General features: G+C 41.4%; 1 protein-coding gene across 26 annotated transcripts in view; it reads right to left on the bottom strand.

Annotated features, from left to right (window-relative positions):
• NEB (nebulin) overlaps positions 1-25,723 on the bottom strand; it is a 375,459-nt gene that overhangs the window by 202,520 nt on the left and 147,216 nt on the right. For all 26 annotated transcript variants that reach the window (XM_069225183.1, XM_069225192.1, XM_069225189.1 and 23 more), the window contains 12 exons: positions 24,730-24,837; positions 14,934-15,245; positions 12,779-12,985; positions 11,825-11,929; positions 9,745-9,852; positions 9,013-9,324; positions 8,635-8,838; positions 6,652-6,756; positions 6,443-6,550; positions 4,173-4,484; positions 2,910-3,113; positions 1,136-1,240 (listed from right to left, as the gene is read on the bottom strand). In XM_069225183.1, the coding sequence (XP_069081284.1) occupies positions 1,136-1,240; positions 2,910-3,113; positions 4,173-4,484; positions 6,443-6,550; positions 6,652-6,756; positions 8,635-8,838; positions 9,013-9,324; positions 9,745-9,852; positions 11,825-11,929; positions 12,779-12,985; positions 14,934-15,245; positions 24,730-24,837 (2,190 nt within the window). The remainder of the gene's footprint in view (positions 1-1,135; positions 1,241-2,909; positions 3,114-4,172; positions 4,485-6,442; positions 6,551-6,651; positions 6,757-8,634; positions 8,839-9,012; positions 9,325-9,744; positions 9,853-11,824; positions 11,930-12,778; positions 12,986-14,933; positions 15,246-24,729; positions 24,838-25,723) is intronic.

Genomic DNA, 25,723 nt, shown 5'->3' with positions numbered 1-25,723 from the left:
AAGAACAGTCTTGTGAGCATTACTCTGACATCCATTTTCAGAAAATATTACAGCCATATATTGTGTACACTTTGCAAACCATTTATAGAGGCTCTAACAGCGAAGTCTATTTTTCAAAAAACATTTATTTATTTTATACAGCTGTTCGTGGCTCCTGATGTTGGCACATTACGCGTCTTGTGTGAGCAATACTTCTACAGTCTATGGCTTGTGAAAATGTACACTCCTCAGATCAACTTTACTCAGAGGAGAACTTGGTAAACTGCAAGAAAAAGCTAAAATAAATCTTTTTTTAACTGTCTTCTTGGTCCATTCAATCTGTCTTCTTTCCTTTGCATCTGATCTACCTCCTCTAGCATGTGCAAACCCTGGAGACCAAGTGGTGTACAGAAGCCATATTGCATGTTTCCTCCTCCGTGGGTTCCCATGTAATGTATGTATGCATGTATGTATGTAGTACTAGAATTACATAGCCCAACCCAGCTATAAAACAACATAGAGCTGCATATTATAGGACGGGGGAGTCAGAGGACAAGAGGATGGAGTCGGGTGACCACTTTTCTCTAGGTCATCAGGGGCACTGGCTCTAGCCCTGAATTTTTTCACCTACAAATCACTGATTATAGGTAGTTCAATACAAGCAAAACATGAATACAACTCCCAGAATGCACTAGGGTATCAAACAAATGTCCAGGACCGATCACTGATTGTAGGTAGTTCAATACAAGCAAAACATGAATACAACTCCCAGAATGCACTAGGGTATCAAACAAATGTCCAAGACGGGGAACAATGATAATAATGGAGGGAGGTGTTCACACTAGGAGGGACGATCCAGGGAGTCCAAAAGATAATTCGCCTTTGGGGAAGATTAGAGTGGAGGCTTTCACATTGATGTATGGTGACCTATAGGCAAGCGGGTCTGGCTACCATTATACTGAACTTCTACGAAGACTTTATGAGGGCATTCATCATTTCATGTTTCGAAGTTATTAATGGTGTCCCTGCAGATGAAGCTATATCTTAGAAAGAATGATTCTTATTAATGAACAGACACCTTAACATTTCAATGAAACACAAGCCAAGAACTAAATCCAGGAGGCAAGGGGTGCTGCTGCAGCTGCGGCTTTGTTACCTCACTGTAGTTGATTTTGTTCTGTCTCGCCAGTGTTATTTCAGGTGTGTCCGGCATGATGTGAATTGTTCTCTTGTCTTTATCCCAGGCTTCGGTGTACAGACGCTGCGAAGAAAATAGGTGGATTAACAGTCAGAACATTGATATCTATCAGCAGGCCCTTAGCCCTTGCAAGGCTTAAAAGCTGCCATTCTATCGGTAGCCCGACGAGGGGAAACACGCATCCACACAGACATAGGCACAAGGACGTTTATGCATCGCTGAACCTAATTCTGAGGGACGGTATTGTAACACACTACAAGCTACATTGGCATCTACATACGTGAATTACAATTTGGATATTTTTAAACATTTCGGTTCAGGCTTGCGAACAAACGCTCTTTAGCAAAGCATAATGGTCTGGCCTGGGTAGGTGGTCCAGGTCCAGTAGTCAATTATTTATTGTTTTTTTATTGCAATTTATGCAATAAAAAGAAGAAGAAAAAAAACGGGCTACGTAGCCCGGACGGTTTCTTCCAATAATAATAAAAAAAGCTATAGAATATAATGTGATTAGAACAGTAGGGGTGTTATCTCTATGGTAGAACAGGTGTAGAAACCCTTTATAGCTTTAATACATGACAGAAAAATAGAATTCTCACTTGCACAAAAAGGTACTATTGGCTTTGAATGACTGCAACCTGAAGACATGGTGTAAAAACACAAGGAAGCCAAAAAGTGCAAATATGTAAAAATATATATATATTAGTTACTTAAGGTAATTGTTTACCATCCATGGCGCTGAAGTGCACTTCTTTTTAGAAAGTGGGCGCATGTGCTCAGATGAAATACCATCGCATTCAGGCCCATATTTATACTTTTTAGCGCCGCATTTGCGTCATTTTTTTACGCACAAAATGCAATTGTATTTTGTAAGTTTGCGGCGCTTATGCGTCGTAATGCGGCGCTAAAAAAGTATAAATATGGGCCTCTGTACTTAACAGCCACTCTCTGAAGTGGGCTGAATAGACGTATGTATTTATTATTTGCCATTATTTATTACATTAGGCCTGCGGAACTAATAACGTTTTGTCTAAGCCAGACCTAAAAGGGGCGAAAGTACATTTATATCCATGAATTTCTCTTAGCATTTTGCTGAAAACCAAGAGAAAGTTTGGTGTAGCATATATACCACTGCACTGTAATACCTCCGTACCAACGGGGATTCCGTCCTGATTTCGAGTTATGTGGAAACCAGGAGGACTAATCATGGTAATGCCACTGCAGAACTGTTGGGGATTGTTTGTCATTGGTTACCACTGGGATTCGCATTTTCTCCAGACCCCCCCCCCCCCCCTATTCAGGGGACTTCAGAAGACAGAGTGAGAAAGAGGGAGAGATCAGAGAGGGAGAAGAAAAAGAGAGAGAGAGAGAGAGATCTGAGAGGGAGATGAGAAAGAGGGAGGGATCAGAGAGGCAGAAGAGAAAGAGAGAGAGAGATCGGGGGGCACAAGAGAAAGGGTGAGAGGGAGAGAGAAAGAGAGGGAGAAGCGAAAGAGAGAGAGAGAGAGAGTGAGAGAGAGAGCGCAATAAGAGAGGTAGAGGGAAAGAGAGAGAGAGATCAGAGAGGAAGAAGAGAAAGACAGCGCTAGAGAGAGCGATTAGAGATGAAGAAGAGAAAGAGAGAATAATGGGAATGCGAAAGGCAGAAGACGAATAGACAAAGAGAGAGAGAGAGAGAACGAGGTGGGCAGGGGTTGCCATTGTTTGCCAGTCCGACCTTGAACCTGCTCACCTTGTTCATGATTTCTGCGTTAGCCTTGGCCAGCACGACCTCCATGGAATCGGTCACACTGGTAAATTTAACTCTGTCGGGCGGCTGGCGGTATTTCCTCTCACTCAGGATCTCTCCGGCTTTTTTGCACTTTTCAACATCCAAAGAACCAATTGGCACCCAGCCAATGCCTTTCATCCACTGGAGGTCAGCTTTGTACAGATTCTGTTAACGAAAAAAGCAAAGAAAATGTAAAAGACGTATTTCATGTGAAAGAGGCAAACATGTTCGGTATTGCACCCGACTTATCCTATCCACACAGACAGAGTGAGAGAGATGCTGCTCGATTTTAGTCTTGAAATCTCACCAATATTTTGCTTTTAAAGTGTTTACTTACTCGTGGGAACACTTTATATAGTTAATAATCTGTTCACTGGTAGCGCACCCAATGCACACGTCACATTTCGCAGGAGTCCACAGGAGAAAAAAACATTCATCCAACAATTGTTTTACGAATGTATGTGCTTGGCAGAAAGAGCAGGTCCCAGAGCCCTTGGACCAATAGTAGGAAGGGGGGGTTGAGCCAGGGTGTCTCACACTTGTAATATACTTTTAAATTTGTATTCAGAGAATTGGAAAAATCGATAGGTCTGGTATCCAGCTTTGTGTTATTGTCAATACTTGTTTTGCCATGGTCTTTGCTGGTGGGGTAGCTTATAGTCCTTGTGCTTCATTTTTGGTAAACATCGAATATAAATGCTACTGAGCCATCAAAAATTCTTAAATAGAAAGTAAAAAGTCAAACTTTCCAAACTAACGGCAGGCACAATTTAAATGCAGCCGTTTATTTCTAAAAAAAAACCGCTCAACTAAATACAATGATCTCTCCCAGTTTGTTGCTTTAACATGACTTTCAAATTACATTAAAATTACTAATCGGTGGTACCATAATGATAACTATAATGAAAATCTGTAACTTAATTTTTTATCAAATATAAATATTAATGGCATAATAGTATGTTTTCTAAAATAATGCAACGGTGCATTACTTTAAATTGTCATACAGGGTGGAATAGTGCGAGAATTAGCACGAAAGGCATTTTTTTCATATCGTTCTCCCCTTCGACCAGACATGGCCCTTTTTTGGAGATCCAGGTGCATTATAGCACTCTTTGTTGACCTCCAATGTGGGCCTAAGAGCGTGGATGCAAGCCTTTCTGCTTCGACAATCTCAGATGAATAGTCTGCATAACTGACATCAATCAGGGCTGAAAAGGTACTCACATCGCTCTGCAGATCGTAGGCTTTTCTGGCGTGGATGACGTCGTTCTGATCCGGTAGGCACGTCCACTGGTGCAGCGGGCGTCGGTAATCTATGTCACTGACAAGAGTCTGGCATTTCTTGGCCAGCAGAATTCCCAGCATGTCGACGGGACTGTTGAACTTGGTTCTCCATTTATCAAAGTCTTTCTTGTACTCCCGGTCGCTCTGGATCTTGGCCACGTGCATGGCCCACACAGACTTGGGATCATCCTGGAGGCTACGGAATCCAACATGGTGCCCTAGCTGTTTCCGGTACGCTGCTTTATATTTGTACTGGGGAAAAAATGGAAGAAAGTCAGCAGATGTTTATTTTGTTGGATGTCCCTAGTTTCAATTTAAAGGGAGACACTGTGCATACATTTCAGAAGAAATTCGCCTCTAGATGTTCATTTAGATGTCCTAACAAAAGATGGCTGTATTTGGTTGTGTATCGAAAAATAGTTTCTGGCTGACTATACTGATCATAACAAACATTAGTTCATGTTCACTGACTATTAAGGACCTTATTATGAGTTCAGACGGATTTTGGTGTGGAAATACCAAAAGACCAGACTTCGCGATTCCAGAAGGGATTCCCGTACCAAAAATCCACAAGTTACAAGAATTCCCACAGAATGACAAATAACCTCATGAACCCAGATATTCCAGGTCCTTTTCTATGTGTTTTTTTTCTAGTTCTGCTCTCTATAGGAGGAAAAGTCAGGAAAAGGACCAATGGTTGGAGGTGCATGGGGAAGATATCAGGTCAGACTTGTGCTGGTCTGCGGGGAGCTTTTTCGGTTCACCCCATCATACTCCTGCAGATGCTGGGTGGGAGCCAGTCACTGCTGCTGCCACACACATTCTTTCCATCTTTTGAAATGGTCCATGTGTCTTCAAGCTCACAATTATCGAGTTCGGAGTTTGGGGACCTGATAATTCCCAGTTTGGAGACACTGGGAAAATATGGGTAGTGGAATTTCACCTGGATTTATCTCCTTGGCTGTAATTCTGCCACTTGTAATGAGGGCCTAAGACGAGATCAGAGCTGATCCTATTTTTGGTGACAAATGCTATATTTTTGATAGTTTTACTTCTTATGAAGGGTGAGCTAGTGGAGATACATTTACCAACACATTCATATTTTCACCAGCTGTAATCTAGGGTTAATTCAACTGTATTTTAAATAAATATAGCATTCTTCCTGGTTGAGGCTCTTCAGCCTTCATCAACTGTTCAGTTATGAATATACATAAACCATGTGCATGACAGAGACTGTTAAATACTGAAGTCGAAAGAGGCAAATCCTGATTACTGTTTTCAAGTTGTACTATCTGAAAATAAATCACTTATCCAGAGAAGTACTGGATTAAATGAATTCACTTTATGCATTGCAAGTGCACAAAACAGACAATCAGCTCTGTGCTGTACCAGCAAAGCCCACCATGATATGCCCACTGATCATCAAAGGGTTGGCCAAATTTGTTACCCAATCAGTTGATTTTTTGACTTGTTGATTCAGAGACTTGCTGACCTTCCACATGCATTTCTCTTAGTGCTTCTATTCCTGAGCAAAAATAATGAGTAACGATCAAGCTCAGACAAATCTGATCTGCCATTTTCAGAATATTTCTGTTCCTTCTGGAAACAATAAATATTTCCTGCAGAATCTAGCCTTCGTCATTGGGGAAAAATGAATATATTCTGGAAACTAGAGAGAGCAAAAGGTGAATGATGCCACAACAGATCTCAAAACCCCAGATGACATCAAACAGAGGGGGCGTTCTAGAATGACTATTGTTAGTGATTGCTGGTGATGAGGACTGGGCATGCAGAACAGTTTTTTCCTCTTCACTGGATGGCCCCTTTACACATTTGTTTCTATGTTGGAAGCCACAACCACAGAATATAAGATGAAAATATCCTACCATCATAGACTCAAGAAGCTCTGTGATGGTTGCGCTTGTGTTTGGCATTGGATGCTTTGAGTTTGACAGCACACATGGTGCCTGATTACGACCATGGCACATGGGATTCTCCGTCACAAACGTGACGGATATCCCATCTGCCGAATTACAAGTTCCATTATATCCTATGGAACTTGTAAAATGGCGGGAGTATCCCATCCGCAAAGGTCATAATCAGGCCCATAATGTCTTGTTTTAAATTACATTAAAAACAATAATTTCAAGCTCACATTTGTCCTCACCATGCCCCTAATTCAATCAGGTAATGAAGTCAAGTTTACTTACGTCACTTGCAATATCTCTGGATGCTCTTGCTGCAGTAATTGCAATAGCATCAGCACGCAGATCATAACCTTTGGCCTTGTCTTTTTCCAGTGCACGCCTGTATTCTTTCTAAAATTAACAAGAGTTGCATTTGTTAGACACAACAAATGCTTGCACTTCAAGGATATGTAGGCATGCATTTACATAGGGCCCTTCCCATGAATACTTACTTCGCTGAAGTTTATTTTGTTGAGTTTAGCTTGTTCAATCTCTGGGGTGTCCGGCATGATGTGAATTGTGCCTTTATCCTTGTTCCAAGCATCGGTGTATAAACGCTGAAGAAAAAATAAAGGAAAAGATCATCACAATGACTTTTAACAAGGTCACTGTTCCACAAATTCACACCTTCTACATTGCATTAGCTCTTTAAGAAAGTGTGACATCAGAGAGACAACCACTGAAAGCCTACACACTTATGAGGTACATTAAAGGTTGACTGACAGATGCATCTGCAATAACAGAGTTTCCCTGCCCCATTTAGAGGTGGGGGAACTGTGGCCGGCTCTGTCGGCGGAAACTCTTGATCTGACAGTCTTTCCACAACAGGTTTGCCGGTTTCTAGAGGCAGTTTCCATGCTCTATGCAAGTTAGGCCAACCATGCCTGTTTTCCCTACACAAGAAATCATGCAAGGTATGGCTTTTCAGGGTTGGGAAATTGCACAGTAGACCCCACTTATATGAAAAACTCTCTCTACACATTGGAGCTACTGTAAGTTTGTTCCATGAGAACCATCCGCCACTTTGTGAGTTTGTTTTAAACTGAACATAATACTTTGTCAGGAAGGTGCATCAATCAAGGCATCCACTAAGCAGATGTTCTGTGCCTTAAATCAAGACACCACAGCAGTGGTTCCACTTAAGACACAAAGATGCCTTCCATCAGGCGTAGAATCCTAAATATGACCAATTACCTCATTATAATCAATAGACTTATAGTTTTCCCTAAGGCTTCAAGAACATGTAATGACCTAAACCATAGGTATTTCTGCAATTAGTGCATTGGTAAGAGTCTAATAGGAGTCTAAAAAGCTGCCACAAAGGCAGCCATCCGAAACTTTATTCTCCAACTGGATCATCTGTATCAGGGAAACCATTCACTTAAGAGGATGCAATCAATGTGAAGGTTCCAATGTGAAAATGCAGTGGCAAGCCATAGGGCGATACAGGCTCACAAGAGCTCCTGTTTCATTACAGCTCCCTTTGAGAAGACAAGCACTGTCTGCATCAAGCCCCAATCAGGGGGGAGAGCATCCAATGACAGAGGAACTTCTGAGTCACTGATAGTTTGTCACACAATCAACAACCAGCAGCAGTGCAGCCTCTTTCCACTACAGTGAATAGCAATCTGTTGCACCTTTTTCAGAATGCACTCTTGCTCCAGCTATAGCCTTATTAACTGAATGGCTCTGAACATTCAAAAGATGCTCCACATGACTGCTATTCACAACTGGGCGGTAATTATTGTATGGTTTTACGAAAAGGTTTCAGAGACACAGACACTGCTTTGTGGATTTCAACAAGAAATGCATATTCTGAATCACCATTCTAAATGTAGTTTCTAATCTAGAATATGTGAGAGGTATTGTTGTATTTCAAATTTAAATAAATTGCCCCATCCGCAAGCTTCAGGTGCTTATCAGTGCTAAAGTAAAATACTTATTAGTACAATGAAGATGGATTGGGTTAAATCTTGCTAATTGCCCTCTAAAACAAAAGAGGTTGGGCCAGTTAACCAAGAGCACCTCATACAATCACTTGAAAGTGTTTTGGCTGATCAATGATATTGTGGATGCACCACAGCCTACATCATACTCTCCTGTTAAGTCATTAGTTGCAAATATTAGATTGTAACAAGGGCTCCAGACTAAAGGGCTGGACAATGCTAACATAATGTTAGCGAGAAGTAGATGTGTTTGGCTAAGCACTATGCGGTTGACTCTTTCATCCTACATTTTAAGTTATACTTAATTTCAAAGACCTATGTTAACCTGATTATAATGAATAACATGATAGTGTAATTGGAAGAACCCTCAAGTCATGGGGATCTTTTGCCTATTTTGGTCATATGATGAAAGATCTCAGATGCTCTAAAATGTCTGTAGAGCACACTGCTATTCATTAAACGAGGCACTGTATTACAAGTATTTCTCACCTTGTTCATTATCTCAGCATTACTCTTGGCCAGTGCCATCTCCAGTGAATCTGTCACACTGGTAAATTTGATCGTGTCTGGGTGCTGGCGATATTTGTTATCACTTTTGATGATTTCTGCTCTCTTGTTCTTTTCATCATCCAGAGAGCCACTTGGAGACCAGCCAATTCCTCTAAGCCACTGAAGGTCGGATTTGTAAGCAATCTAATTGGTATACAGAGAGAAGAAAGAGTTAATATTCTAAATGTCCTAACATAACAATGCACATTTTTAATATTATTTCAGCATAACATGCATCATAGTTTATAGGTGAAGGATGAAAATAAATAATAGGAAGTTTGCACATTATGAAAAAAAATAGTTGGTGCAAGTACTCACATCGCTCTGAATGTCATATGTCTTTCTGGCATGTACTACGTTGGTTTGGTCTGGCAGGCAGGTCCAATTGTGCAGCCTGCGCCTGTAGTCAATGTCACTGACCAAGATCTGGCCTTTCTTGGCCAGCAGGATGTCCAGCATATCGACTGGCATATTGAATTTGGTCCTAGTCTTCTCAAAGTCTTTCTTGTACTCCCGATCGCTCTGGATCTTGGCCACATGCATGGCCCACACAGACTTGGGATCATCCTGGAGGCTTCGGAATCCCACGTGGTGGCCTTTTTGTTGGCGGTAGGCTGCTTTATATTTGTACTAAAACACAATTGACAAAAATCACAAGTTTGTACTGAAACACAAATGACAAAATCACAAGTTGCCAAGTTCACATAAAACATGTTTTTATATTATATTAAAATCAGTACAAATTCTGGTAAATACTATTAGTTTCATTTCTTCTTTACCTCACTAACAGAAGCCAGTATGCATTCTATTAAGATTATTTGAATAATTATGTATAATAATTATCCTACCCTAATTAAATATGATTTCACAGAATCTGAATTCTCTACAATTATATTGGGCACAGGCATCATATAATGTAACAGACCAGTTACACAGTGCCAGAATACTGTACTGCTGACTTGTGATTTGAGAACCCATAAGACCACAGAGCTTAGATAGAAATGGATTCATTAATGAGAGCATGGATGACTCCCAAAGACCAATTCTTACATCGCTGGCGATATCCCTGGAGGCTTTTGCTGCTGTAATTGCGATAGCATCTGCACGGAGATCGTATCCTTTCTTCTTCAGCTCCTGGTATCCCTGCTTATAGAGTTTCTGTTGAAAAACATATTCAGAGTCATTATTGACCCTAAGGTATGATTCAGGTAAACATTACTAACCAACTACACAGTGCTGGAAGCTTTTCCAGCAATCATAATACGTATATTCATATAAGTTAGGATCACTGTTATGGCAAAGATAACTTAAAAGACCCTAAAATATGTATGGTTGTTTATTAGGAGCTACAGTATGATTGCTTTACTGTTGTTCTTCAATTGGCTAGGTGGTCCTAGATCACACATTTACATGTCTACATTTTCCATGCTACGGAAACTCCCTAAACTTTTCCAATTTGTTCACTTCCACAAATCTGCAAATTTATCATTTAATGGCACCTAAATGGATGCAATTGCAGTTATTCCATCATTATTCAGAGACATGTTATTATATGCCCAGTTGTGTTCGGAAAGTGAAATGTAGGTGCTGTATTTATTTTTCCATGTGGGGCCTTTGTATGGGCCTTAAACTCATTGTTTTTCTGCTATTTAAATAACATCCTCTAGGCAGGATTCTGACCCCCTAGGCAGAAGTGTGAATACTCTTAGGAGTCAGGACAAAGGACTGGACAGGAAGGAAATCACACCTCCCTCCATCAAGGGAAGGCTAGTGAAGTGCCACATCAAAGCAGTGCGCTTCAAAGTGCACACTGCCTCTAATATGCAAGTAGGCTGTCCCTCAGTGATTGACAAAGCACCTCTCTTGCCCCCAGGCACGCTGGCACCGGAGCAGGTGGGAAAATTAGTTAGTCAGGAGGCGTACACCCCCAGAAGACTAGCCAGACCTCTAGGTTGGGCTATCTGGTCTAGATAGCCAAGGACGACTTCTGCCATCTTGAAAAGTGGCAAAATAGTGGGTCCTGGGTAGAAAAGGTGCCACAGCCCATCGGATGTGGTCACCTCAGGGGTGGACTAGCTGCTGAAGCTAGTAGCCATTCCCTAACACACCAAAATCTAGGATTTAAGGGCACCCCTGGCAACAGAACCTGAGATCAGCAACAACTTGCAAAGAAAGGACAGAAGGAGACCTGCATCGACGACAACAGGAACCTGCACAAACAAAAGGAGTGATGCCCTGAATCTGTGGTAACCTTTCTGAAACTCCTCGACTGCGACTTATCCTGGACCAAAGTAAGATTTCCCCAGCAAGTGGGAACCCTTTGTGAGCCAAAGGCAGGACCAGACCCCCTTGGACTAGTGTCACTAGTCCCCTGCACACTGCAGGTAAAAAGCAGGAACCAATTAAGCACTTGCCATAACGCCCTCCGAGGGATCCTCCGAAAGCAGGCTGCCCGGCGCATTGTGGGTAGTGTAGCCCAGCTCTAATCCGAGTTACAGCTGGCTACTATTTTCCCCAGGACCTCTGAAAGGGGAGATAGCTTCTCCTCCACCTTACCACTAGTAAGGCTTGTTGATGGCCAGTCCGGTCATCACCATCTTTACTCAATGCTGCAACCTGATGGTACCCTGCAACACCAGCATCCAACATCACCAGTGACTCTGTTGTCGAGTTGCAGCTCTCGTTCAGTAAGGATGGCCAAGCACACTTCTGCACCTGGTACACCCAAGCTAGGTAGAGTTGTTCTGCCTGGTGACCCTGGTCCATGGGCCTATGCAAGCTTAGCCCCTAGTGGGCTCCCACAAACTCGACCAGCAAGTGACAAAGTGTCACAAGTACCATTTTTTAGCACCCACAGGTCCCACGTTCAGCACCAAGGACAGTCAGTACACCTCTCTACCCAAGACCCACAAGCCTGGAAGTAAATGTGAAACATGCTTTTGACTTGAGCAACATACTGAAATGTGAAAATAGCCTTCATTGTTCTTCTATATTGTCTGCACTTTTTATTTTTTTTCATGTGATGTATCCATTAATTAGTATGTTTTCCTCTCATATTCTGTGCGCTGTACACAACTTAGTTTATCTGGGTAAATATATCTAAATGACAGAACAAATATTTTTAACTTACATCACTTGTGTTGATTAGGTTCACTTTGGCTAGAAGGATCTCAGGAGTATCTGGCATGATGTGAATTCGAGTCTTATCCTTCTCCCAGGCTTCTTTGTAAAGTTTCTACATTAGGGAAAATAATAATATGTCAGTATACAAAGGGTACAACAGTAATCTGAGTTTCTAGTCTGCTTTAACCATTCTTATAGAACTGCTAAAAATGTATTGCCTTATTTAGAGTGTGACAGGTAACCCATCAGTCTGCCAGAAAAGAAGAGGGATTTTAATTAGCTGCCATTACGGTAAACCAATTGCCATAGGAGGAGATCTCCATGACTTAATTTGAATTTGAGTACCCTGTCTGCCAAACACTACATAAAGTTAGAAGTTTTAGTAAAAGATATTTTTGTAGACCCTGTTTTCCTAAAAAAACTGATGTTTTGATTGTCGAAGCAATGCAATGCCCAGTTCTCTACTTTCACATTTGTGGAAAAGACTGTGGGCAGGCAGTTTTCCCACTGACATCATAAACAGCCGGGGAGCAGGGTTCTTCATGGCCCTCACCAGAAAGAGAATCTGGTTAAAGACAATCAACTATGTTTAGATGTATTTGGTATTTTCATCTTCACACCTGGGGCTAAAAAGGTACATCACAGAGAAAATGTCCTCTTTTATTGAATATTATAAAATGTATTTTAGCAATGGAAGAATCATTGGTTCTGTCACACTTTACAAGCATTTTCTAAGTGGATACATGGTGAGTCCCCAGAATATAAATAGACCACAGGTTGTGCAGAAAGAGTCTCTGTCACATTTGTCCACCTAACTCTAAATAAGGCTCTTGATGTGGGTGACATTAATAACTGGTAGCTAAAACTTTGATGTTTCTGTTTCTATATAAAGTTGTGCTAAAATGAGACGCTGCCCTAATAAAGGAGTCTGATACATACTTCACATATAGAGAATACTTACATGACTCTGTTGCATGGCATTGTTTTTCGCCAAAACAATATCCATTGAGTCAGTCACACTTGTAAACTTTAGGGTGTCTGGGTGCTGTCGGTATTTCTTCTCGCTAATGATCTCCATGGCTTTCTTGTTCTTTTCAGCCTCCTGAGATCCGAAGGGGATCCATCCCACACCTTTCATGTACTCATTGTAGTCTGCTTTGTACACATTCTGCAGCAAGCACAAAAGGTTTTAATGAAGGAAAACATGCACCCAAAGTGTTCTGTGTTTAACCTCAAATAATTCTGAGCTTCCATCACACTACAGCTTCAACTGAGCTAAACTCTGATTAGTACAAATACATACAATAATGTCTCCTCCATGGATACACATGATATCTTATTTTGTTTATGTGCCAAAGATTCTTTTATATCACTAGTGCTGTGCTACCACTGAGTGCCTGCTGATAGAATTGAGGATGTGAAAAATGGACAAACACCTTGGACAGTTCTGAAAAAGAATAGACCCATAACTTTAGGGCAGATGGCCATTAAACATTGTTAACAATGTGTAAATGTAGATGAATTAAGACACTGGGCCTCTCATTGTGAGATCTGCTATTTTGCTTTAAGCCACAACTCAGATAATACTGGTCCTGGAGACGAAGGGGAGCCTATTTACAAACTGCATTTTGTTGTATGTTTAGTGGTACTGTTCACTTTCAACAAAATGTTATTCACAAACATTTATGTGCAGAGTTATCAATTTTGACTGCAAAGATCTCCACTTGTGCACCTAAGTTTTAGGAGTAATTGTGGGAGGGATGAGGGGAGTGGCTTGAAAATGGGGGAGACATGATGAAATAGGTGGAATTTAAGAAGCAGTAAGGAGTGGCTTAGGAAATGTTATGAAAGGGTTTAGGGAGGGGCATGCATCCACCCACAAAAGAGTAAGCCCATTCCTATTCACAAACTGTACTTTTAAAAACTAATACTGTTAAAAGGGACCAAAAACAGTAGTAAATGCACTCCAGCACGGACTTGGAGTACACCCAGCACCACAACATGGCCAACCACTGGTACTGCAGCACACTCCCATAGAAAATAATGGAGAAAGGAACTAAAGTAATACCCCACAGGAAACAAAGTTGAAATAAATTTATTTTGAAGTTGTTTAAAAAATATATTTTATATTTATATGAAAAATCTTAAATTAGTTAATTTATGTTAATGTTTTACATACATTTTATTGCATTTTACTGCAGAACAAATAAATATAAACATTTCACTTTGGATGGTAATTATTTAAATAAATCTGTAAAACATAAACTTACTTTATTTAATATATTTGAATTAATAAATATTTAATTTAAATGATGTTAATACTGTTGCAGCATTTTATAAAATACATGTATAAAATTAATTTCTCTTCATCTCTAACACAGAAATATTTTATATTTTCTTCATAGGTAATAAACGTTTTAAATTCCATTATACGTTACCAGTGGGAGATCACTTCCCTAATACTAATAGTAACTTCCATCGTGAATTCAGCTCCACCCCTGTATCAGAGGGTGCTGACATATAAGTCTACACTTTGTGGTAAATTTACACTTGGAAGTGGGGACTACTCAAAAGTAGAACATTTACTACAAAGTGTAAGAGTAAGTTTACACATGTAGATGTACTCACTGTACACATTTACCTTTCTGCTAGGCACCAGGGTCTGTGTCTATTTTTCAGGAAATGAGCTGTGTCCAGCTTCATTCCAAGGCCCAGGCTCTCATCCTGGAGCAGTGCAGGGGGAGCAGACAATGCACGCCCCAACCAACACAAGCATGCTCTCAACAAAAGGCACTCCTACTGACGCTTTCTGTCTGCTCTTAGCAGGCAGAAAATGGCTGCATATTTTCACCAAAATGGTGAAAAACAGCCCTGTAACTAGGCATTACAACAAGTATTTTCCATTTTGGATAAAAACTCATAATGGGCAAACCCCCTCCCAGCATTGTAACTCGATACTGAGTATCTTAATACATTTTAGTGGAAACACATTATGGAGAAAAACAGATACTGGCTAAAATGTTTTTGATTCACAGAATATACTGAAAATAGTCTGATACACATTTGATAAACCTTCAAAACCAAATGCATTGAAACTCCATAAATATGTAACTTACGTCACTCTGTATTTCATACACTTTGCGGGCTTGAACAAACCCAGTCTGATCTGGCAAACACGTCCAGTTGTGCAGAATGCGCCTGTAGTCAATGTCACTGACTAAACTCTGGCATTTCTTAGCTAACAGAATATCCAGCATATCAACAGGCATGTTGAATTTGGTCCTAGTCTTCTCAAAGTCTTTCTTGTACTCCCGGTCGCTCTGGATCTTTGCCACATGCATGGCCCACACAGACTTGGGATCATCTTGGAGGCTTCGGAATCCCACATGATGGCCTTGCTGCTGGCGGTAGGCTGTTTTATACTTGTACTACAATTGAAAAAACATATTACAGGTATGCCGACAGAAATGCATGTGTTAATACAAGACAAACTTTAAAATGATCAGTTTGAAAAAACTATGAGAAAACAAAAAGCATGACGTGTTTGGTTCTTGATGGCCACAGTTTAACTAAGATGTAGCATGTGCTTTACAGACACCTTATAGAAGTTGGACACTTTTTGCAAGGGGACATGCAAGGTCACTAAAATAAATGGGATCTGTTCTATTGATAATATGACATATTACATATTACTTTTGTACATCTGCTGTTCACAGGCTAGCAGATGATACCATGATTTGAAGACAGTAGTCTTTGCAAGATAACAATAACATAGGGATGTTGTATCCAATCAAAATACCACCTACCAAAACGGTGTATATTTAACATGCAAAAAAAATGCCAGCAAATATTGAATCTGCCTGGTCTGGTGGAAATCCTAGATGTAAGGGCATAAATACGCAGCATTCTGCTGTGTATGTTGACATTGTATGTCAGAATATTGTGGACAGAAATATAATTCACCATTTACAAAAATAGCGTCTCATTGAGTGTACTTTTATATTATTAGAAAAGCACAGATATGTTTATAAAAGATATTTAGGACATGATAATGATGTCAGAAATATTCTGACCACAATATTCCTGCACCATACTGCTTTAATGGTATCATGTGCTTGTGGCTGTAAACAGTGATCGGAGCATTTAACCCTTTCCAGCCGATTTATGTGTCAGTGAAGGACATTTCATTCTCACAGTCCTTCTCATATCTCCTATTATTTTCTTTGGTGTTACCTCATGCTGAAAATTTTCAGATTTCAGCCTTATAATTATGTTAATCTCTCCTATACTTCTCTTTGTAGGCCTTACTCTCATACTTGTGTACTTTTCTCTACAGATGTTCTCTTCCCTATTCCTCTTATGCTGCTGAAATGAAGAATCTCCAGAAGTGCTCTCAGAGATGAATCCCATCTCAGTTTTTCTTCTTTTTATTCACTCTCCTCTTCAATCCTGAGTATGCTTCCCTAAACACAGTGGATTTCATGTCTCTTTAAACTTCACTTTCACACATAGATTTGAGTTTGAGCCTTTTTTCTTGTGGTTTTGCAGTTTCTTCCTTCCTTAATGGAGCTGCTTTTCCATCCTCAAGCGATTACTGTTTCTCTACCCTGATATGTATTCAGTCTGGCATTACAACTCTACATCTTCCTTTCTCTCAATCTGAGTTCCTCTTCTATTCCTTCATGCAGTGGCCACTTCCCTCAGTAAGTCTACTATAATCTAACAACTTCTCTCATTGACTGATTTATTTTTTGGAGTTTTGTGTATGGTCTATAGTGCATAATTGCAAGCTGCATCGTCACAACGCAGGCATTAAATGGGGGCACACCATAGTAGAAAAAGCTCAGTGACCAATTTTACATGTCTGAAATCCAGGAATGTTGAGAATGAAAAGTGTTTCCTGAGCACAAGACTCTAATGAGTGTAAATAAAGACAATTTGGTGGCTAGCAGTGGCGGCTCCTCTGTTTGGGCGGAGGAGCGTCACCCGACCCGCCAGCTGCAAAACCTTTACCAGACAACCATCTTAAGCTTTGTTAGAGAGCATGTGTGTTTGGTCGGCCGTCTCAGGCCATCCAAACACACATGCGCACAGGGCTCTCTCCAGCCTGCACAGGCTCCCAGTCTGCCTGGGAGCGTCCACCCTTGGTGCTCCCAGCCAATCCTGATGCTGCTCTGAGTAGCGTCAGGATTGGCGCAGGGCAGGGTAGGAGCAGCAGAGCTCGGCGTCAGAGAAGGTATGTGTTTTTAAAAATTTTTATATTTATTTCCTCCTGATCCCCCCCAGGTGCCACCCCGCCCCTTTCGAGCCCGCAAGCCGCTACTGGTGGCTAGGAAATGTGGCAAGTGTTGATGCACACGTTTGTAGATGATGGGCATGTACTAAGCTGTTCTTTTTTCTACCCAATGTAATTGGTATAGAATCTGAGTAATATGAGTTCTTCTTGGGAAGTGAGTCATGAGTTGAGAAGTGACAGACTGAACTAACTGAGGCAGATTAAAATAATTTTCTGAGAAGCTAAATAAAGCGCTTTTGCGATAATACAGTTTAGTTTAGATCAGAACATTCACTACTGTCACATGATGTTTAGTCAATAAAAGGAAGAAGGGCTTTAACATTTGAAATTTATAAAACCAGGACATAAAAATATTCTAAAACTGGGGCCCAGATTTATGTTAAAGTGGCGCAGTGTGGTGCTGCGGCAAAAAAAAGCAGTGCCGCAGAAGTGCAGCGTATTTGGAAGAATATGGAGCACCCCTGCATTTCCCCCTGTGCTGGTGCTGAATTAAGCTGCCTATTGCCAATACAGGCATCTTTGCACCATAGTGCAAGGGTGCCTGCGTTGAGGGAATGGATTGCTTATGTGCAGGAAGGCGTCCCTTAAACAATCTATAATGGCGATTTGGCACTTCTGTGTGTGCTGCAAAATGCAGCACACATAGAAGTACCAAAGCGTCATTTTGAATGATTGTTTAGGTGCAGGAAGCGACACCTTCCTGCACATAAACAATCATCCATGGCATTTTGCTTCTTCTATGAATGCAGCACACATAGAAAAAGCAAAAAACGAGGAGGAATAAAAGAACTCATCCTTGTTTTGCCATGCTCATGCCACCCCTGGGTGACGTTTGTGGCGCCGCCTCAGGTTTACGACAACTTGTAATTCTGAGGCAGTGTCAAAAGCAATGGGTGTTGCATTGAAACACCCACTGCAACATCCATTGCACGCCCCTCTGACACAGAAAACTGCATAGGAGGGGCCCATATTTACAAGGAGGCGTAACGCCAAAAAAAAGTGGCGTTACACCTTCTTGGAAATATGGAGCAGTACTTAGTGCCACTGGAGCGTCACAAAAAGTGACGCTCCAGTGGCTCTAGGGGCTCTTAAATATGCCACTTAGGGGGTCATTACGACCTTGGCGGGCGGCTACAGCCGCCCACCTAGATCTGACCCGTCACAGTCATTAGGAGATCACCGCTGCGCCAGTGGGCGGAAACCTGGTTTCCGCCCGCCGGTCCAGCAGGGATCTCGGGTGCAACATAGGAGCCGGCTGTGTTGCGGCCGTGCGACGGGTGAAGTTGCACCCGTTGCGCTTTTCACTGTCTGCTATGCAGACAGTGAAAAGCTCCATGGGGCACTGTCAGGGGGCCCCTGCACTGCCCATGCCTGTGGCATGGGCAGTGCAGGGGCCCCCAGGGGCCCCGCGACTCCCCTTTCCGCCAGCCTTTTCCTGGTGGTTCAAACTCCCAGGAAAAGGCTGGCGGGAGGGGGACTCCTAATCCCCTGGGCAGCGCTGCAAGCAGCGCTGCCCTGGCGGATTACAACCGCTGGGGCCATTGTGGCAAAACACCGCCGGCCCCGGCGGTGCGACCACGGCGCTACCGCCGCGGTCGTAATACCCCAGGAAGCACTTCCAGGCTGTTGGCGGTGCTTCCGTCATTTTAGCCCTGGCGGTCTAGTACCGCCAGGGTCAAAATGACCCCCTATGTGTTTAAAGGTAATTCAGCATCAATATCAATACCAAGGTTGCTGACTCAGCTCACTGGTAACAAGCAGCTGCTCATTGTGTTCAGCCAAAAACTTCCTAATGGATATCTATTAGCATTATAAATCAGTGTTCATCCTAAAATTTCCTAGATGTTATCAGAAAGCTGAACATCATACCAGAAGAAAATATTAGAAAAGATGTGATGTGGAAACACCCAGGCCTTGTGTTTTACTAGTATCGGAACAAAAGATAATAATCGCAGGTTTCCTGGGAATGGAATTCCATGGCATAACACCCTGCACTCTGAGAGATCAGCTACCCCGATTTTAAACCTGAATATAGGTACCTGAAATATAAGTTGTGAATCTCTATTAATAGCTTGAAAGCACGATGCATAATACATGCATACTTAATGCAATCCTCTTTTGAAATGGTAATCAATACAGCAGTTTGAGGGCCTCAGCAACCTGTTCGACTTTTCAGTAAACCACAATTCATGTGGGCAATGAATGAAAGCATTTATTGTGATCACTCTTTAGCAAAAGACAGAAAGGGAAAGATTATTTTCAGAGCCCTATAGTAGAAGGAATAACATTTGGTCGCTTTTGCTACTTGAGAATCAAGATTGAGGTTGGAATCAATCAGAATGCCCAGGTATGGGTAGGGCATATTTTCTGGCAAAAAGATATGTCTCACCATCCAGCCTCTGCGTCACAAGCAGGACTTCTATATTGATTAAATTAGTCTCTTTCTCAGCTAACTGGGTAGGGTTTGAATAAGAAATTAGAAAGTTGCACACATTGGGATAGATGTACAGAGCCATTTAGCATGTCATAATGGTCCGAATTGCTATTTCGGGCTGTTGAGAAATGATAAATGGTCTTTTGAGATGTACAAATGCAGGTAAGCAGTTGCAAATTACGACTTCTACCCAGTGGAAATCGCAATTTGTGATCCCCTAAATAGGAAATCGCAAATAGGGATTACCTATTTGCAATTCTTATTCACAAGTACAAAGCTTTTCCTAAATGCAAATTGGGCATTTAAGAAATGCAATTACCATCGACTCCAAGTCAATCGTAACCATGTGCTGTTTAAAAAAGCAACCAAAGATGCCTTTTTTAAAGTGCAGTAAAGTACACACATGCTCCTACAGCATACAGGGAGTGCAGAATTATTAGGCAAGTTGTATTTTTGAGGATTAATTTTATTATTGAACAACAACCATGTTCTCAATGAACCCAAAAAACTCATTAATATCAAAGCTGAATATTTTTGGAAGTAGTTTTTAGTTTGTTTTTAGTTTTAGCTATGTTAGGGGGATATCTGTGTGTGCAGGTGACTATTACTGTGCATAATTATTAGGCAACTTAACAAAAAAAAAATATATACCCATTTCAATTATTTATCATTACCAGTGAAACCAATATAACATCTCAACATTCACAAATATACATTTCTGACATTCAAAAACATAACAAAAACAAATCAGTGACCAATATAGCCACCTTTCTTTGCAAGGACACTCAAAAGCCTGCCATCCATGGATTCTGTCAGTGTTTTGATCTGTTCACCATCAACATTGCGTGCAGCAGCAACCACAGCCTCCCAGACACTGTTCAGAGAGGTGTACTGTTTTCCCTCCTTGTAAATCTCACATTTGATGATGGACCACAGGTTCTCAATGGGGTTCAGATCAGGTGAACAAGGAGGCCATGTCATTAGATTTCCTTCTTTTATACCCTTTCTTGCCAGCCACGCTGTGGAGTACTTGGACGCGTGTGATGGAGCATTGTCCTGCATGAAAATCATGTTTTTCTTGAAGAATGCAGACTTCTTCCTGTACCACTGCTTGAAGAAGGTGTCTTCCAGGAACTGGCAGTAGGACTGGGAGTTGAGCATGACTCCATCCTCAACCCGAAAAAGCCCCACAAGCTCATCTTTGATGATACCAGCCCAAACCAGTACTCCACCTCCACCTTGCTGGCGTCTGAGTCGGACTGGAGCTCTCTGCCCTTTACCAATCCAGCCACGGGCCCATCCATCTGGCCCATCAAGACTCACTCTCATTTCATCAGTCCATAAAACCTTAGAAAAATCAGTCTTGAGATATTTATTGGCCCAGTCTTGATGTTTCAGCTTGTGTGTCTTGTTCAGTGGTGGTCGTCTTTCAGCCTTTCTTACCTTGGCCATGTCTCTGAGTATTGCACACCTTGTGCTTTTGGGCACTCCAGTGATGTTGCAGCTCTGAAATATGGCCAAACTGGTGGCAAGTGGCATCGTGGCAGCTGCACGCTTGACTTTTCTCAGTTCATGGGCAGTTATTTTGCGCCTTGGTTTTTCCACACGCTTCTTGCGACCCTGTTGACTATTTTGAATGAAATGCTTGATTGTTCGATGATCACGCTTCAGAAGCTTTGCAATTTTAAGAGTGCTGCATCCCTCTGCAAGATATCTCACTATTTTTGACTTTTCGGAGCCTGTCAAGTCCTTCTTTTGACCCATTTTGCCAAAGGAAAGGAAGTTGCATAATAATTATGCACACCTGATATAGGGTGTTGATGTCATTAGACCACACCCCTTCTCATTACAGAGATGCACATCACCTAATATGCTTAATTGGTAGTAGGCTTTCGAGCCTATACAGCTTGGAGTAAGACAACATGCATAAAGAGGATGATGTGGTCAAAATACTCATTTGCCTAATAATTCTGCACTCCCTGTATGTATGCTCTACATGTGCACCACAATTCTTTAGGGTGCATGGAGGAGGAGGGGCTTTTGCCCATAGCCATCCTTGATTTTGTATTTCCAAATAGCAATTTCTATGTAGTCACTGTTTAGAAAATGCAAAATTGCTTTTTGATACATCTGGCCCATTGTGTCCCGTCTGACAGATACATGACCTCACAAAAAGCTTTTCCTCCAAAGAGCCAGGAAAACAAGTGGTGGATTAAAAGCTGATGATCGAGGATGTTGTAAGCCACTGCCAGATCTAACCAATAGGGTTTTGTAATAGGTCTCAATAAAGGCTGAAAACCTCTGTTTCAAATCAGCATGTCAGAGGATGAATTAATGAGCTGTTGGAGCAAAGGAGGAATTATTTCATGACTTATTTCACTAGATTTCAGGCGAATTCCCAAAGGATGGTTGGTTTACTAGATTTGAATAACTTGAGTGCTTGAAGAATAGACAGTGCACAAACTAGGTACCTGAAATATAAGTTCTGAATCCCTACTAATAGCTTGAAAGCACAATGCATAATACATGCATACTTAATGCAATCCTCTTTTAAAATGGTAATCCACACAGCAGTTTGAGGGCCTCAGCAACCTGTTCGACTTTTCAGTAAACCACAATTCATGTGGGCGATGAATGAAAGCATTTATTGTGATCACTCTTTAGCAAAAAGACAGAAAGGGAAAAATTATTTTCAGAGCCCTATAGTAGAAGGAATAACATTTGGTCGCTTTTGCTACTTGAGAATCAAGATTGAGGTTGGAATCAATCAGAATGCCCAGGTGTGGGTAGGGCATATTTTCTGGCAAAAAGATATGTCTCACCATCCAGCCTCTGCGTCACATGCAGAACTTCTATATTGATTATATTAGTCTCTTTCTCAGCTAACTGGGTAGGCTTTGAATAAGAAATTAGAAAGTTGCACACATTGGGATAGATGTACAAAGCCATTTAGCATTTCATAATGGTCCGAATCGCTATTTCGGGCTGTTGAGAAATGATAAATGGTCTTTTGAGATGTGCAAATTCAGGTAAGCAGTTGCAAATTACGACTTCTACCCAGTAGAAATTGCAATTTGTGATCCCCTAAATAGGAAATCGCAAATAGGGATTACCTATTTGCAATTCTTATTCACATGTACAAAGCATTGCAAATTGGGCATTTAAGAAATGCAATTACCATTCACTCCAAGTCAATCGTAACCATGTGCTGTTTAAAAAAAGCAACCAAAGATGCCTTTTTTAAAGTGCAGTAAAGTACACACATGCTCCTACAGCATATGTATGCTCTACATGTGCACCACAATCTTTTAGGGTGCATGGAGGAGGAGGGGCTCTTGCCCGTAGCCATCCTTGATTTTGTATTTCCAAATAGCAATTTCTATGTAGTCACTGTTTAGAAAATGCAAAATTGCTTTTTGATACATCTGGCCCCAAAGGATGGTTGGTTTACTAGATTTGAATAACTTGAGTGCTTGAAGAATAGACAGTGCACAAACTCCATAAGAGCTTGGAGGGAGAAGAGAAATAATGGTTCCAGTCTTGGAACGTGTTTGTTGATCAAGTTATCTTCTTATTTTTTAAATCTTTTAATAAAAATAATGGCCAGACAGTATACCAGCTAAAGAGTAGCTAAAAATAATATTTTGAATAATGCTTTAGAAGAATTAGAGACTGAATTGATTTTACCCGCATAAGATGATTTTGTAGCCTTTTGAGTATTATAATTGTATTTCTTAATTTGTTGGAACTAACCACATGTATCTCGTGGCAAATATTTGCATCAACGCGCCTTTTCAAGCTGCAGTAACAGCATTTTATGTTGTTAGTGCTCTTCCGTAAACCATTTACAACTGGCATACTTGGGCTTCATAGTCTGCATAGTGAAGGATGTTCCCTTAGCTAAAGCAGACTTACAAACATCATGATAATGAACAAGGCTAGACTCAACCCTAAACACCCAACCCCGTTGCCTTAGAGCTGCCAGGAATTTTCCAATGATGCTAGTTAGTGATTAATTTGAGCCGGAGGTTGCTGGTAGGGGCCACCAGCACTAATTTTAGGGGACCAGCACTTATTTCACTTATTTATAATCAGATATTTACAGAGTGTAAGAGAGGGAAAAACACAGCTTGGCAAGATGGAGGATGAGAAAGATGACAAAACCATCACAGAGAGAGTAAGCAGGAGCTTGCAAGAGAATGAAAAAGGGCAAGAAGTAACTGGTAGTGGACTAAAGAGGCATGAGGTGGATTTAAGACAACCAGCCTTGGTATCCGGCAGGCCTATGTTTTATTGCACTGGCCACAAGAGTCTGAGCAGAGCTTCTGGCACTGGCACACTTTCTTTCACAAATTATACACTCAGGCTAGTCATTTCCAATGAGTAAATTCTCTTATAGCATACATGTATCTACATCTTCATGTTGGACCTTCCCACTTCTTTGTATGTCCTCACAGTGAAAGTATCAAATTCATTAAATGCAATTTTCGTTCACAGAGCCTCAATATGATTGTACTGTAGTGGTGTTTGCATAGTACTATCCTATCCTTGACAAGGCCCAAAGCTCCTTCAGATTTTTCAGTTAGCAGCTACTCCATGTGTTATGCATAATTTGCAGAATACTGTAACTTAAAAGAAGTGCATATTGGTGTTGTGTGTGAATTTGTACTCCAATTGTGTTGCAGCAAAAATGTAGTAGAAAACTAAGACCTGGAATAGGGAGCAAAAGAGAAACCATAGTTTCATGGAAGCTAAGATCAGCTGGAAATAATGATGGTATCAATATAAAAAGAGTTCACTGGTCCTGGCAACTGTTCTTGTGTTTTGTTAAAGGGTGGCTCTATACAAATGTAATTAAATTCCAGATATAACACAGGAGGCTCAAGCCATCTTTAGTTTACCATCTTCCATATATACAACAATTACATTTCAATTTGTATCTCACTGCTTGGATTTGAGGGGCATTTGAGGGACGTTCCCAATGTTTGGAATGCACAGCAATGATATCGAGGTTCTCCAAGCTCTACACTCAAGTTTACAGACACAATGTTCCAAAAATGGGGAGGAAAAAGTAGATTTTGGTCAAGAACTTTGACATATACCAGTTATTATATTTATTCTCAACAGAACAAGTGGTAAGGAACTCCATGACCCACCCACTCAACTACAAAATGTTACTTACATCACTAGCAATGTCCCTGGAAGCTCTGGCAGCTGTTATAGAAATTGCATCAGGTCGGAGGTCATAGCCTTTCTTTATTGCTTCTTGCCATCCAAGTTTGTACTGTGACTAAAATGAGAAAAGGAACAGAGATAGCATGTTAGGTAATAATTGCATGTTTTTACAAGACACTTCTTTTGATAAACAAGTTTTTATTGTTTTTACGAGCATCAAAAACTTCAGACAGAGCAGGTAGAGAAAGGCAGCGAACAATTACATGGCAGTACATTCTAACAATAGGCCGCCATCGGCGACAGTTTGAACATGAGTACAGACTGATAGGACCCTCCCGCTTAAGCTCCGTTACCACAACCATGCTCACGCGCTTTGTCTATTTCATGATAGATACATCCTCCCCAGATTTTCTCAAACTTCTGGGGGCAGCCTCTGGATTCATATACCACTTTCTCTTGGTTAGCACACCAATCAACACCTTTTCGCCACCTTCGAATTGATGGGCCCTCAGGGGAGATCCAGGCAGCAGCAATGTCTCTTTTGGCGACCGGCATGGCCGGGGCAGCCAAGGCTCGTTTCGTTCGTGGGCCTTCCATTTCCTCCATCACCCCCAGCAGGGCCAACTTAGCAGACCTTTGAACCTCCCGACCCAGGACGGCCCGATCTCCCGGAATACCCCCACCCAGAAGGTCTGCATCACGTAACAGGACCAGACCATATGGAAGAAGTCGGCAGGGCCTACAAGACACTTTTTATAGGAGTGTTGTGATGTAATTTCACTGTAATGTAGATTTAGGGGCTGATTATGAGTTTGGCAGGCAGAAACACCTGTCCGGCAAACTCACAATGGGGAGGTCGCTTCAGTCCTGGTGACCGCCCCGCCGTATCCATTATGACTTTCCCACAGGGCTGACTAGTGGAAACCAAGGTTTCCACTGGTCAGCCAAGAGTGAAAGGTGTGGCAACATTGTTGCCAGCTCATAATAGAGCCAGCAGCATT

This window comes from Pleurodeles waltl, chromosome 3_1, assembly GCF_031143425.1.
Source record: "Pleurodeles waltl isolate 20211129_DDA chromosome 3_1, aPleWal1.hap1.20221129, whole genome shotgun sequence".
Classification (NCBI taxonomy): Eukaryota; Metazoa; Chordata; class Amphibia; order Caudata; family Salamandridae; genus Pleurodeles; species Pleurodeles waltl.
Note: the sequence above shows the minus strand (reverse complement) of the source record. Positions and strands in the feature narration are given on the sequence as shown.